This window comes from Anolis carolinensis, chromosome 5, assembly GCF_035594765.1.
Source record: "Anolis carolinensis isolate JA03-04 chromosome 5, rAnoCar3.1.pri, whole genome shotgun sequence".
Classification (NCBI taxonomy): domain Eukaryota; kingdom Metazoa; phylum Chordata; class Lepidosauria; order Squamata; family Dactyloidae; genus Anolis; species Anolis carolinensis.
The window spans coordinates 85,336,831-85,352,673 of NC_085845.1; the positions used below are offsets into that span (position 1 = coordinate 85,336,831).

Consider the following 15,843-nt stretch of genomic DNA (forward strand, 5'->3'; position numbering starts at 1 on the left):
AGCCCGGTCCCCTCCACCACAGCCCGGCTATACAAACTAACAGGACTATATATTTTATTACAGGAAAATGGCAAGTTAGGGATTCAAATAGCAGGAGCGTTTTTGGACAGTAATTTTTCTGTTAGGTGAAAAACCGCAATGCGGATTGCTGACATTTATGAAACATGTCTTATAGTTTTAAGTCCAAATTTCAATAGGTTTTGCCATTGTCTGCAGTTTCTCTGAACCAAGCAAATAGTAACCCATATTTTTAAACTATTCCTACTTCCCCTCACCCGAGATATCATTCATAAGGGCCTGTAGCTTTATTACAGGTGGGCAGCTCTGAAGTCTTCCCGGAAAAGTTGGATGAAAATGTTAAGTTCTTGTAACTTTTTATCATCGAACAAGTTGTTACAAAATGCTCTCTCAGATATGAGGAACTTGTGGCTCCTCACATTATGATGGATTTCTGTCATAAGCCATGAGCTTAAGGGGTTGTGACATTTAACAACGTTGAGACAGATACATATTCCCAGTCTCTGGCTTAACTGAACATTATGCGCAGAAGCTGATAATTCACTTCTTTACTGTAAAATGACATGCAGAGAGAACAGGAGAATCAGGAGCAGAAAGACTTACTTTTCCCCATTCACCATTTGCTGTGTCCCATTTCCACATGAGATTGCAAATGCTTTTTTAAAGTACACAAAAATTATATGCATTTGATCCACATTTTTGTTCTAATTTCTTCTAAAGTGCTTCTTTTTGTATAAAATTTTCTCTAATGCAGGAATTTTGTAAATGCTTTTTCACCAGAGAATAACATTGCAAAATTCTTATAATCTTAAGACCTTTCATCATTTTAACTGGAGTCATCAATGCTTGAACCTAGGACAGTTAAAATATGTGATCCATCACATTCAAAGTGGCCATTGTCTGCAATATCATTGATTTTTTTGCTTGCAGAGGCCTTTGCCATTTGGAACATATGCTGACAACCTATGCTATAAAATAATAGTTCTTTGGACAACTGGAATTCAAAAGATAAATTTTCATCTGTTACTCACCGTTTTATTCCTGGTATTGTCATATTAAATGGATTTGATCTCCATATTTGTGCTGCGTTGTCTCATAGTTTATAATTTCCTGTGAAAATTCAACTCTGTTTAATGTCCCATACTTTTGAAATAAATAGCAAGTAATTTGGATAGCATTTTGTAGTGGTTGAATGATGGACTAGGACTCAGAGGTCAGGGTTTTCATCTTCTCTCAACCATGAAATCCACTGGGTGACCTTAAGAAAGTCATATTCTCTCAGCCTCAGAAGGAAATGGCAAATACACAAATAAATATTACCAGGTAATTCCCATGACAGTTTCACCTTAGGGCAGGGGTCCTCAAACTTTTAAAGCAGAGGGCCGGTCCATAATCCTTCAGACTGTTGAGGGGCCGAATTATCATTTGGGGGAAAAAACCAAACCAATTCCTATGTACACTGCACATATCTTATATGTAGTGCAAAACAACAATAATAACAATGAAAGAACAATACAATATTTAAAAATGAAAATAATTTTAACTAACATAAACCTATCAGGATTTCAATAGGAAGTGTGGGCCTGCTTCTGGCCAATGAGATAGTCAGGTTAATTAGGATTGTTGTTGTTGTTGTGTGTCTTCAAGTCATTTCAGACTTTGGGCGAGCCTAAGTCCAAAATTATTTATTTATTCATTTACTACATTTATTTACTACATTTATATCCCACCCTTCTCACCCCGAAGGGAACTCAGAGCAGCTGTATGTACATACAATATATTATATTATTAGCATAGCACAATATTAGCATTATACTATATTGAACTATACCACTATACTGTAATATTATATGTAATATATAACATATAATTAATATTATTATATGATATTATTGTTAGTACTGTATTGTATAAAATGATAATATTATTATCAGTATTATATGTATATACAATATATTATATTATTAAAACGGATATAAAAATATTATATTATAAATGAGGGCGAGGGCCAGGTAAATTACCTTGGAGGGCCGCATCCGGCCCCCGGGCCTTAGTTTGGGGACCCCTGCCTTAGGGTTTCCATCAGGTAGAAATGACTTGAACAACAAAATTTGGCTCTACAAATAATAAGAATCTGAATAGTTTTATTCTGTATCTTTCTCTTCTGTACATCACAGGCCGGAAAGAGGCAACTGGTAAGCCTGGATTTAGACACAACGTGGGTAGATTTTGTTCAGTTTTACATGCAGATCGGTGGAGAGAGTCCTTCCTGCAACAAGCCAGATAGCAGAGAAGAAGGTGTGCTGTTACAATACAGTAACAATGGAGGTATCAATTGGCATCTACTGGCAGAAATGTATTTCTCTGACTTCAGCAAATCCAGGTAAAAATTCAGACTATGGTGGGACATTTGTAAGTTACATTGTGCCTTTGTTGTCCATTAATTCCAGGACTGAAATAGAAAAAGTGTAAGGAATAATGTCCAATTAGACAAGTGAGTTAAAAGGACTCTTATTGATACACTCCTCATTGCTCAAATTATCTCTACTAGTTAGCTAAACTATTATGTCTCAAGTGACATGTTTTGTGTTGTTTGGTAGCAAGTAGCCATTATTTATGTCAGAGAAACTTAAAATATGTATTGTGGATTATATGCTCACCCTCAGGATCCTTGGTATATTTATATTTTTGTGTGTGTTTTGGTCCTTCTTAAAGATATTGGAAATCTTTGCTTCTAGATTTGTCTACCTTGAGCTTCCTGCTGCTGCAAAGACTCTATGCACTAGATTCCGGTGGTGGCAGCCAGTGTTTTCAGGGGAAGGATATGACCAGTGGGCTATTGATGACATCATTATTCTGTCTGAAAAACTGAAACAGATCATCCCAGTTGTTAACCCCACTTTACCACAGGTAATATATTAGTTCAAGTCCAATGTTGAAATGGAAGACACTTTTAGCACGATTTTGGAAAGCCAGAACAAACTTCCAGCCTCAATTTCCAGTGTGTAATTTTTTTTTACTACAGATGGAAGTTAATACCATATTTACTCAAGCTTAATGCTAGCCTTTTTGAACTGAATTGTATCACCAAAAATGAGGTGTGCATTAGATTCAGTGGCATGTTGGAATTGTGCACGTTATCCCACCCACTCCCTGCTCTCTTGCCCTTTCTTTGTTGGTGCCTGGGGAATGCAGACTCCTTGCAGCGGCTTCCATCACCTGTTCCTCATCCTCTCTCTCCTGTCAGGTCAATTACTCACTCCTCAGCTTCCCCACCTCGCCTGGCTCAACGATCTCTCCTTGGCCTGCAGCTCAAGAGCTTGACCTGATGGAACAGCCAACCTATTGGCTGTTCCGCTACCTGCCTCCCTGGCACAACCTTGCCTGTACCATTGGGCCTGTCATCAGGGAGGCAAAAAGTGAAGAGTGAGTGAAAGAGCAGGCACCTCCTAAATAGTTTAATTCACAAGGCCTTCTAAACCTCCACCTTACATTTTGAAGGCGTAATGAATGAGGCCACTTTGGTACCACATGAGACTGACTGAGGTGCGTGACTTCCTGTTCACATGTAAGCCTAATAAATTGGGCACATTACGTTCAACAGCAAATTTCTTTTTTGTAATCCACACCTTCAAAATTGAGGTGCACATTGCATTCGATGGCACATTATACTTGAGTAAATACAGTTATCTCAGTTCCTTCTTAGTTCTGTTTCTTTTCAATTAATTTACATGTATTGGTAACAATGGAGGTCTGCCTACAAGTGCCAAATTTTCTATAATTTTGGAGACTTAACACATAACTATGAAAAAAGTAGTGAAGGCTGAACTTTATTTCACTTTTGAAGCAATTAGGGTTGACTTGGGAGTTTGCAATTATTTCTCCATGCACTGCATCCAATTGTTTTCCCATCTTCTGGGTGAGATGTAGTTTTCTAGTTGCAATGAGTCTATATTGGATGTTGCTTGTATGATGCTTATTAGATTTGATGTTGTTTGGGAATAACAGAAATAAGAAATATAGACACATTGCATTATCTGCAATTGTGGCGTTCACCAATTGCATGGTGGATGATGATTTTGATGATAATAGATTCTCAGGTCTTCTCAGGATTTTAGTTTAAGCTGTAAAACATTATCCAAGGTTCCCTGAATAGGCTCAGCACTTCAGATATCTGCTTTAAATTTCAGACTAACACCTGGAGTGAATTTGACATGACACTATCATTGGAAATGCAGGCTGTCACTAACCTGCTATTTCTCTTGTGGTTATTTAATGTATGTTGGTTTTTCTTCTGTTTTCCAGCTGTCCATTCTTTTTTAAGCATGTTTATTCTTCACACCTTGATTAAAAACTCTCACACATCACCCGAGAACAAGTGATAAATTGAAAAAACACAGTAGACAGAATTTTCAGTTCAGTTTAATGCAGTACTTTCCATGTGATCAGTTCACCATTCAGCCAATGTATAGTAACTCAGTGCACAGAAATCCACATGGAAGGACCGTGAACCAGCTCCAAATCTAATTGGTTTTCGTAATTACCATGTAAAGGAGTTGAGGATCACAGCTTCAATCTGTTTAAATCCAAGCACTTGAGCTAACGTAATATGAAGGCCAGACAATAAAGTTCTACTTATAATAGTAATGATGAAGCATATTCTGTGTTTTGTTTTTTGTTTTCATCAGAACTTTTATGAGAAGCCAGCATTTGATTATCCGATGAATCAGCTCAGTGTCTGGCTGATGTTGGCTAATGAAGGGATGCCCAAAAATGAAACCTACTGTTCTGCCACTCCATCAGCAATGATATTTGGGAGATCAGATGGCGATCGCTTTGCAGTGACACGGGACTTAACACTGAAACCAGGATATGTTCTTCAATTCAAGGTTTGAATTAAGAGGAAACTAATTTCACTAACTACACAGGATCCTGGAGCTCTTAATGTTGTATTTGCAAAATATTTTTCTAATTGTACCCCAGAATGGAACACCCCTTTTTTTAGAAGTGTGTTATAGCAAACCCTTTTCCTTTGTTTCTCTTCTTATACTGTGCCCAAATAGACAGATGTTCAGGCCCAAAGAGGTGGTAGAATCCTGATCAGTGAAACAGTAGATTAATGGAGTAAAATCTGAAGTGAAATTAGATATAACCATATTAACTATCCATCACACATGATCACCAAAATGTGTTACTGGATGAGCAAGGTGATGTCAAAAGGAAATGGTTACCACATTACTCCTATAATGTAATACTTGACACATTTCACTTTCATAGGCTGCTTTTTTAATCCTAATCAAAATGTGATTGCGTTTATAATAAAAGACCACTGAGAATACTTGGGATTAACTGTAATAGAATTTTAATGAGTTAACCACAAATACACGGTCTTTACATAATTGGTGGATACAGGCACTGAATAATTTACAAGAAGAATTATTAAAGATATAATATGTTTACAGACAGCTTTTCAAATAGTATGGAGATCTGTAAAATAATCTCATTCTGTTTTGATATTATCATGATAACATGGTATATAAGCTGAGAATCACTATGGTTTACATTTATTGTAGACTTTTCCTAATGTTAATTAAACATTACTTGGGGCTTTTTGCATGTATAATTTGCTTTTGTGAAGGAATATACCAAAGCAGTTTTTACAGTTATATTAATATTGTAGTAAACATCAACTGAGATGTCTTTAAATCCTATGAGATAGTTAATCTGTGGCCAAAAGGGTGATCCAGTCCGAAGTCTCTTTCTTTCTACTGCTTTTCCTTTCCCTTCTTTGACAAAAGATATCGTGTGCTAAAGTGTCCAATGCAGGGACAATAGCAAAGTGTATAATGGTTATCTTTTTAACACTAGTTTAGGACTAAGGCAAGTGCTTTTGGTAGCTGTACTGTATTTTCCTAATATAAAGTAATAACTATAGAGAGAGTTCACAAAACCAGTGATAAAAATCCTTCAAAGAAAACATACTATATATGTGAACTTTGTAATATATAATGAAGAATGCATTTGTGGTGTGGGTCTATATGACTAAGGTAAAGTTTTCCCCTGATGTTAAGTCCAATCATGTCCGACTCTGGGTGTTGGTGCTCATCTCCATTTCTAAGCCGAAGAGCCAGTGTTGTCCATAGACACCTCCAAGGTCATGTGGCTGGCATGACTGCATGGAGCACTGTTACCTTCCTGCCAGACCTATTGATCTACTCACATTTGCATGTTTTCGAATTGCTAGATTGGCAGAAGCTGGAGCTAACAGCGGGCGCTGAATATTAAATAATGATATGTAGTCTATATGACTACATATTGTTATTTAATATTCACATAAATTCATAAAACATATAGAGGAGGATTCTAGGTGGAGTCTTTCAGTCTGTTTACCATTTTCCCTTCTATTTTATTCCTCTAACCATATAAAGTTAATAAGTACAGCACTGTTGGATTATCTCCTTTGTTTTCACACCCTTCTCCCTTGTTTTCTAACAACCTCCTCAATGAAGAGATCTAGAGCCCATTCACAATGAACTGTTTGTTTGTTCTGTTTAATTTATACTCCATCTTTATTTTTAGAAACAGATTATAACATGTCTTATACAGTTGTATTTACTCTAGTATAATGTGCCACTGAATGTAATGTGCACCTTAATTTCAAAGGTACACATTACAGAAAATAGAATTGCCCTTGAATGTAATGTGCCCAACAGCACAGTCACAATATGAATGAGGCAAACTGGGAAGTCACACCCCTCCGTCACCCTTGCACAATTCCCAATCAAAGCATTAGAGTTGAGTAAATATAATATAATAGATTTTAAACATCAAGATTTTTTAAAAAAGATAAAATAAAACAAAACACACAGTTCACATGCACTATTTCAGTGGAACTCTGTAACCAACCTTAGTCAAGAGCCAGGCCACACATTTTGGACCTACAGAAGTACTGATGTTTCCAAAGGCAGCCCCACAAAGAGTGTGTTATAGTAATCCAAATGGAATATAATCAAGGCATGTATCACTGTAACCATATATGACTTCTGAAGGAATAGGCACAGCTAATGCATTAGTTTTAAATGTGCAAACACATTTCTGGCCACCGCCAAAACCTGGCATCCAGGCTTAGTTCCAAGTCCAAGAGTACATCCAGTTGCATACATGAGATTTCAGGGAAAATATAACCCCACCTAGCACATGCTGAATTCCTATTCCCTGATCTGCCTTAATTTATGCTCTATTTTTTATTATTAAAACATGTTTATTAAAACAATAAAACAATTGTGTTTACTTGAATATAATATGCCATCGAATGTAACACATCTGGCTGGAGTAAGTTTCAGTTTCAGTTTGTTCATCCTTATCCAGTCCATTTCTGAAAACACAGAGACAACTTCCTTGGAATCAGATGGAAAGGACAGAGAAGCAACCCACACAAGGATACCCTGGTTAATAGTTTCAAAAGCCACTGAGGGTCCTTCCACACAGCCATATAACCCAGAATATCAAGGCAGAATAACCCACAATATATGCTTTGGACTGGAATGTCTGAATCCACACTGCCATATATCCCAGTTCAAAGCAAATATTGTGGGGATTTATTCAGCTGTGTGGAAGGGGCTTGAGAGGTTTAGGAGAACCAACAATGACATGCTCCCCTTGGCTAGTTCCCTGCATACGTCATCTACTAAGATGACCAAAACTGTCTTTGTGCCCTAGCCAGGTCTGAAGACAGATTGAAATTGATCTCAGTAATCTGCCTCATCCAGGAGAGGCCACTACGTGGCTAGAACCTTGTCCAGGAAAGGAAAATTGGATACTAGCCAATAGTTCTCCATTATGATGAGATGCGGGGAGGATTTTTCCAATGGTGACACTACCACAGCCTTTTTTAATGCAAGATGGGTACCTTATCTGCTATAGTGAGGCATTCACAGCCCCTATAACCCACTCAGCCTGTTCTCCTTGGGCTGTCTTTAGAAGTCAAGAGGGGCATGGATCCATTATATATGTGGTGGTTTTCACCTTTCCAAGAACGGAAATATATCACCATATATTGTAAGCAAAAAGGCATCAATCCTTTAAAGTTATTAATGAGTGAGAAGAATTTAGATCAGGCTTGGGCAAACTTTGGCCCTCAATGTTTGGACTACCGACTGTTAGGCATTGTGAGAGTTGAAGTCCAAAACACCTGAAGGGCCAAAGTTTGCCCATGCCTAGTTTAGATAAAACCTATCTTTTGTTTTCACCCCTGTGTCTTTCTTTATTCTGTGTTCTCAAACCTTTGCTTACTTCTTACCTGCAGACATTACTCTTTCTTCCCCTTTTCTGGAAAGAACATCCATGATGTCCTAACTCAGTAACAGATGTTAGTTTACTGGAAAGGGTTCTTCTTAATAATTATAAGCCAACTTTTTGGCCAGTCTCTTTTATTCTCTTAAGATTGATTTCCTGAGACAACAAATATAAATTATCTCCCTTTTATTACATAAGAAAAGCATCTAGACCAGTGGTTCCCAATTTTTGGTCCTCCAGGTGTTTTGGACTTCAACTGCCAGAAATCCCAGCCAGCTTGCCAGCTGTTGGGAGTTGTGGGAAATGAAGTCCAAAACAATTGGAGGACCAAATTTTAGGAATCACCGATTTAGAGTAATTTCTGCTGTTTCTACCACAAATTCATGTTGCACTATCCCTGCTGTACTCTGCTTAATATAGATACCAATTATTCCCACACTATATTTTTCTTTAATTGTATGGCAACAACCTGTGAAATCTTTGGGACTGCAATATGGTGATGCATTCAAGCTGTCTAACTGAGAATTCTAAATGGTCTGTGCATATTTTTGATCTTGTCTTAATAAATGTATTTCTTGTTTGATATTTATCTTGAGGACTAACAAGACTTACTTTGTTTTACATTTTGAACTGTAAAATATATAGTCTTGTGTGATACTATCTAGACACAGGTTTGCCACCTCATAGAGAATTGAGTGTAAAGAGACTCTCACCGTCTGAGGAAGATGCACAGTGCAGTGAGAAGCACTGACTTATATAACAAGAAGCTTCACTCAGATCTATATTTCTTTGTTCTGTGTTTGACAGGTTACTCATGCGTTAGCATTGAATTTCCACAGGGTTAATAGCCAGTTAAATCAAGCTGCAGATATTGCCTTATGTAGCTGAAGCCTGACTAATAAATATTGCTCAGTTCAGTTGGTGTCTCTCATTAAACAATTCTAAAAAGCATGGTGATTATTAAGACCTATTTGAACTAGCTGATTACACAGATAATGAAGGGCAGGATAAAAACTTAGAATCTAGGGATTTCACCCAGAGGTTTGGAAACCAGATGAATGAGTTAGGAAAATGTCCCAGCCATCTCATTGCTTTGCTAATGGGTTAACATACCCCTTTGCTCTCTGCACCCTCTCCCCTTCCTGGTGAGATCTTTCCCTTGGCCAGGTTTGAGGCACAGGCAGACATACACAACACATACCAATCCAGAACAGAACATTATGCCATACTTTGGGTGAAATATGGTTGTGGAGTAGAGTTTTGTTAAATGTAATTTAGTTTCACAACTAGCTTTTAGTTAACATACCTCTTCATATGTCACAGTGCTAAAGATCACAGGGAGCCACAAAATATAATAGGAAAATACAATAAAGACCAAATCCTAGCTTTTCTTTGGCAATGAAGTGTTATTTCCCTTTTACTTCCACATGTATATATTCAAAGAAATATTGTATCTGCTTTGAGTATCTTTATATGGTGTAATTACAGCAGTTTGATACCACTTTAACTGCCATCTTATGGAATCCTGAAATTTTTAGTTTGGAAAAGTGCTTAGAATTCTATAGTGAGCTCTCTGACAGAAAGTTCTATGTGCTTTAAACTGAAAATCCCATGGCTCCAAGGCAATGAAACTGATAGAAAAGTACTATAATTGTGTATTGTAGTATATCCTTTGTTTTATTGTTTTACAATGTATTGCCTCCTGTGCTTGATGTTGGGATTGTCTTCTTACTTACAATTAATTTTTCCACCAAAGTGTCAGTATGTGAATACTTGGCAAGTAGATTCTTATTAAGATTGTCAGTAGATGTCTTTGTGAAATTTAAGTTGTAATTCTACATCAGAATTGTAATTCTACATCAGAAAAATCTGCCCATTATTTTTGATTGGAAAACAACGAACTATCTGGCAGATGGCAAAGCAGCTGAGACTACTCATCCTGCCAAGATGATTTGAACATCTCTGCTGCCTGGGAATGGTCACTATTTTCTGATGTGTGTACTAAAGTCATATAATATGTTATATTATTTAGAGACACAATCTTATGCACCTGAAAGCAAGATAGTTCACTGTAGAAATTGTCTCTGGGTGAGCACGTGTAAGATTGCATTGTGAATGGTAGACTGTTTTAACTTTTAAAAATGTTTTATATAAGCCCCTTGGATGATGTGTGACAGAAATCTGGCATATATATTTCAGTAATTAATCTAATCTAATAGACCTCATGCACTTTGCTATGGATATTCTTCTCATGTACTATTCATTAGAAAATTCTCCAAATTCTGATGGGAACGAATATGGATGTTTTCATTAACATTTTTTGATTTAGGATGAAATGTGTCCACCAATGTGTATTCCAGAATAAAATGTGTACAACACAAAAAAAGTTTCTACCTTCAAATGTGTGAGATCAAAGCATAAGCAGAATGAAATTGAGTTATGAATGCATACATGTAGAACGCACAGGAACCAGTCTGATCTGTCCATGCCCAGACATGAATTGTAAATCAATCAATCAATCAATCAATCAGTAAAGATATATCGCATATGACCTTTACATCCTTTTTCACTGCTTTTATCTTATTTTCATTTCCTTTATTTTGCAGTTAAACATAGGCTGTACAGACCAGTTCACTGGTTCTGCTCCTGTGCTCCTTCAGTATTCCCATGATGCTGGCCTGTTCTGGTCATTGGTGAAGGAGGGCTGCTACCCAGCATCCCCTGGGGTCAAAGGATGTGAAGGAAGCTCCCGAGAACTGACTGAGCCAACTATGTATTACACAGGAGACTTTGAGGACTGGACAAGAATTACTATTGTCATCCCAAGATCTCTCGCAGCCAGGTATTCTTGCCTTTCTTGGATGCTAACTGGTTTTATTTTTATAACCATCTAGGAACCAATCTTATTACTTTAGTATTCTTACAACAACTATTGCAGTTTCTCAAGTCACTCCTGACACGAAAAAAAACAACAGCTATTACAATAAAGGAAGGTCCTAGGTTTTGTTCTAAAAATTAATTTTCACATGTGTAAACTGTAGCATACTGCGGCAAACACTACAGTACTATTAATATAGTATTTTCCTTTAGTTTGACCAGCTGTTTCAGTAAGGCTGGCTTGAGAGAGTTCAGCTGAAATAACAACATAAACCATATCTATAGGATTAAATTCATAAACAATTGGCTCTGGTTGAATAAGAAACAGAAGGGCATCAGGCTGTGCAATGTTGCTGTGTTGTTGTCAGCTGCTATCAAGCACTCCTCTGTACAAAGCACCTCTTCTAGTCCAACATAGTTAAACCCACTTGGAGTTGCAAACAGAAATAGAAACACTAAGAATAATAATCCCCACTCTTCTCAAAGTCTCTTTCCAGAGTAGATAATCTGATGTGATTTTTTAAAAAGTTTACTTTTACATCAATTGTATCTATATCAGTTGTTTCTTAAAATGTTAAAATGTACAAAAGGCCAGCATTGAAACAAAATTAAACTATCAATAACATTAAAAACAATATAAAGGAATCATGCAACATCTTGGATACTAACTCAGAAAAAAATAAATATTTAAATGAAGTTTTCATGGACTCCAGTCCATTTCATAAAATGCAAAAAAGGGTAGAAATTTCTTCACTCGGTCTTAAACATGTTGTTAGATTCCTTTATACCTTTTTATTGAAAAAACAATTGAAAGCATATAAGTTACAATAAAAATGCAGTTTGAAAGCAATGTGATTACAAACAATACAGCGTCTTCTTAAAAGCCTTTAATCCAGTTCTCAAAAGCCTGTCAGAATAGACAACTCTTTGATTGCTGACAGAAGGACAGCAAGGAAGGGGGCCCTAGAGCTGGGTTGGGAGTTCATCCCAGAGCACAAACAAACACCGTGCATGCTAATATAATGAGTTTTTATTTTCTGCACCTCTCTGTTTCAGCAGAACAGCCAAGCTATTTTGTTATCTTGTGTACATGTTTTCAGACTGCCTCCTTCTGTTATCCTTTGCAAACATTTATAGTTCATGGCATACTGTGTAGCAGGAGGAGCTGGTGTCTTCATGGTGAGAATAAATCAGATAATCACTGTGTACTGTAGTTTAAGTACTTTCCCCCTAATTAAATAACAAATGCAAGTGCCAAATCTCACAAATCTGACACAAACGAGTTTGCTTTGCCCAACACAAACAGCCTCAAATCAATAGAGGCAGCCAGTCCCTCATTATGTCCTATAATATAGGCAGCAAAAATGAAGCAACAATTCTGACCCCAAAAGAAAGCCAATCGACATAATTATACTTCGTTGCCAGTACAGATGGGATACTGTTGTTTGCCTCCCAGAGTGTCAACATTGTAATTGTTATACACATATCTGATGGATTTATATCTTGATGCTTAACCTGTCCACTTTAGAATTACAGTAGAGTTTCACTTATCCAACATAAATGGGCCGGCAGAATGTTGAATAAGCAAATATGTTGGATAATAAGGAGGCATTAAGGAAAAGCCTATTAAACATCAAATTAGGTTATGATGCACCAAAACATTATGTTTTACAACAAATTTGACAGAAAACGTAGTTCAATACTCAGTAATTCTATGTAGTAATTACTGTATTTATGAATTTAGCACCAAAATATCACGATGTATTGAAAACATTGACTACAAAAATGTGTTGGATAATCCAGAACGTTGGATAAGTGAGTGTTGGATAAGTGAGACTCTACTGTAGCTCTATTAATTGTATTGGAATTAGTTCTAATGTATTTCAGGACTATTGCTCTATAATATTTATCCTCTACTTCCAGACTGCTCAGAGCAATATAGATGGATATTCAAGTTGGTTCTCTTCTATCCAAGTACAGACCAGGCTCATCCATTTAATGTCAAAGATTATACTGCATCTGGTGTCATGACTGTTCTCTAGACCTCTTTAATTTTTTGGATTCAAATACAGTGCTCAGTTCAGGTGATCTTCTCTGATGAGAAACTTGTTGAAGAACAGGGAGGAGGATTGCAACTAAATGGCTGAACTTTGGGCCTGCTGCACTTCTATGCATAGATGGAATTACACAGAACAGGAACATATAAATCAGTGTATATAGCCTGGAATTACATGGCCAGTTCCTGGGTTGTGTTTAAGGTGTCAACCATACAATTTGGGCTTACTAGTGTTAACTTTAATGCATAAATCCCATATGAAAAATTTGCATTAAGAAGACATCTGGGGGCAGAACAAGCATATCCAAGGACACAGTGGAGGGGGGGGGGGGGTGAGGTTCACTCTACCTGCCAAAAAATTGACCCCAAAAAACAGAAATCAGCTTATTCTCAGGTCAAAACAGTGTCTTTGTGTGCTTTGCCATCACATCTGGACTTTTTGAATATCTGGGCAGGAAAATGGCAGCAATGGTGGCACTAACCTTCCTTGGCATGAAGACTTGACGGGAGGTCAGTACTTCTTCTACAGTAGACTCTCCCAGATGTACTCAACTGCATGCACCCACTTGCAGTTGTCTGCAACCAGCCTGCTTGTCTCCTTCTCCTCCTCAACTTCAGTGAGGAGGCCAGCTGTGGATGGCAGAACCAGAGATTGCAGGTATAAAAATTCAGCAGTCTCTGGAGCCACCACAGCAGCACCAGGGGGAGGGAATCAGTCTGAATGGTGATCAAACACTACTGGTATTGATAAATATTTGGCTCCAGAGCCTGTTGAGATTTCATCTTTTTCTGCCTTTCCCAATCACAGTTAGCCCACTTGCTTCCTCAGAGGTGTCAGGGAAGAGCACCAGGCAGACAAAGTGGCTGGCTGTGAATGACTGAGGTTGTGTGCACAAAACTGAGCCAAAGCAAGGAAGCTCTGTGGTGCAGGCTGGTAAGCAGCCTGCTGCAATAAATCACTCTGACCATGAGGTCATGTGTTCGAGGCCAGCCCATGGCGGGATGAGCACCCGTCAATTTAAAAAAAAAATAGCCCCTGCTCGTTGCTGACCTAGCAACCTGAAAGATAGTTGCATCTATCAAGTAGGAAATAAGGTACCACTTATAAAGTGGGGAGGCAAATTTAACTAATTTACAACGTTGGAATGAGGAAGTGCCATCACAGTGGATGATGAAGCAGCTGCTCCCCCCTGTGGCCAGAATCAAACATCCTCTCAGGAGAAGGTTAAATTGCCTCTGCGTCTGTCTATTTCGGTCTCCGTTCTATGTGTATATGGGCATTGAAGGTTTGCCCTATATGTATATAATGTGATCCGCCCTGAGTCCCCTTTGGGGTGAGAAGGGTGGAATATAAATACTGCAAATAAATAAATAAATAAAGATGAGGTCTCAGTAGCCTCTTGAGTCAAGAATAAGCATTTCCAGCACTACTTATACATGATTATATATGGTACTAGCTGTGCCCGGCCACGCGTTGCTGTGGCGAAGAATGGTGGTATGGGAAATAAAGTATTGAGGAATTGGTGGTAGTTAAGGTAAAGGGTAAACGTTTTCCCCTGACGTTAAGTCCAGTCATGTCTGATTCTGGGGGTTGGTGCTCATCCCCATTTCTAAGCCGAAGAGCCAGCGTTGTCCGTAGACTCCTCCAAGGTCATGTGGGATGACTGCATGGAAAGGCGTTACCTTCTCGCCGGAGCAGTACCTATTGATGCACTCACATTTACATGTTTTTGAACTTCTGGGTTGGCAGAAGCTGCAGCTAACAGTGGGGGCTCTGTCCACTCCCCCAATTCATACCTGCGGCCTTTCGGTCCAGAAGTTCAGCAGCTCAGCGCTTTAACATGCTGTGCCATCAGGGGATATTATTTCCTAAAGGTTGTGAATATACAATATTTCTGATTGGTTTTTTTTTTTGTCTGTTGGAGGCAAGTATGAATGCTGCAATTAGGAAAAATGATTAGGATGTAATGGCCTTGCAGATTTAAAGCCTAGCTGTTTCCTCCCTGAGTGATTTTTTTGTTGGGAGGTGTTAGCTGGCCCTGATTGTTTCCTGTCTGGAATTACCTTGTTTTCAGAGTGGTGTTGTTTGCGATATTTTATGTGCTTCTACTGTCTGTGGCCCTGAGAAAACAGAGGATTGGACAGACTTTGATGATGGGAATCCTTTGTTGGGAGGTGTTAGCTGGCCCTGATTGTTTTTTGTGTGGAATTCCCCTATTTTCAGAGTGTTGTTCTTTATTTAGTGTTCTGATTTTAGAGATTGTATTGTTCTGTTTTATTATACCACATTAATTTTTATATATTCTGATTTTAGTGTTTTTGAATACTTGGAGCCAGATTGTATTCATTTTCACGGTTGACCGCAACACAATAATAATAATAATAATAATAATAATAATAATAATAATAATAGTAATGATAGTAATGATAGTAATAATAATGACTTTGGTAATACATAGTGCTTCACTGCCTTCTCAGCTTCCTTTCTGGAAGAATCCTTTCTTGGGAGGTGTTAGCTGGCCCTGATTGATTCCTTTGTGGAATTTCCAATTTCCTTGCTTTATTTACTTTCTTTATTTCTTTATTTCTTTATTACT

At 37.8% G+C, this 15,843-nt stretch overlaps 1 protein-coding gene across 6 annotated transcripts in view; it reads left to right on the plus strand.

Moving 5' to 3' along the window:
* reln (reelin) overlaps positions 1-15,843 on the plus strand; it is a 395,806-nt gene that overhangs the window by 303,862 nt on the left and 76,101 nt on the right. For all 6 annotated transcript variants that reach the window (XM_062981720.1, XM_062981721.1, XM_008111538.3 and 3 more), the window contains 4 exons: positions 2,196-2,401; positions 2,757-2,928; positions 4,707-4,907; positions 10,920-11,155. In XM_062981720.1, the coding sequence (XP_062837790.1) occupies positions 2,196-2,401; positions 2,757-2,928; positions 4,707-4,907; positions 10,920-11,155 (815 nt within the window). The remainder of the gene's footprint in view (positions 1-2,195; positions 2,402-2,756; positions 2,929-4,706; positions 4,908-10,919; positions 11,156-15,843) is intronic.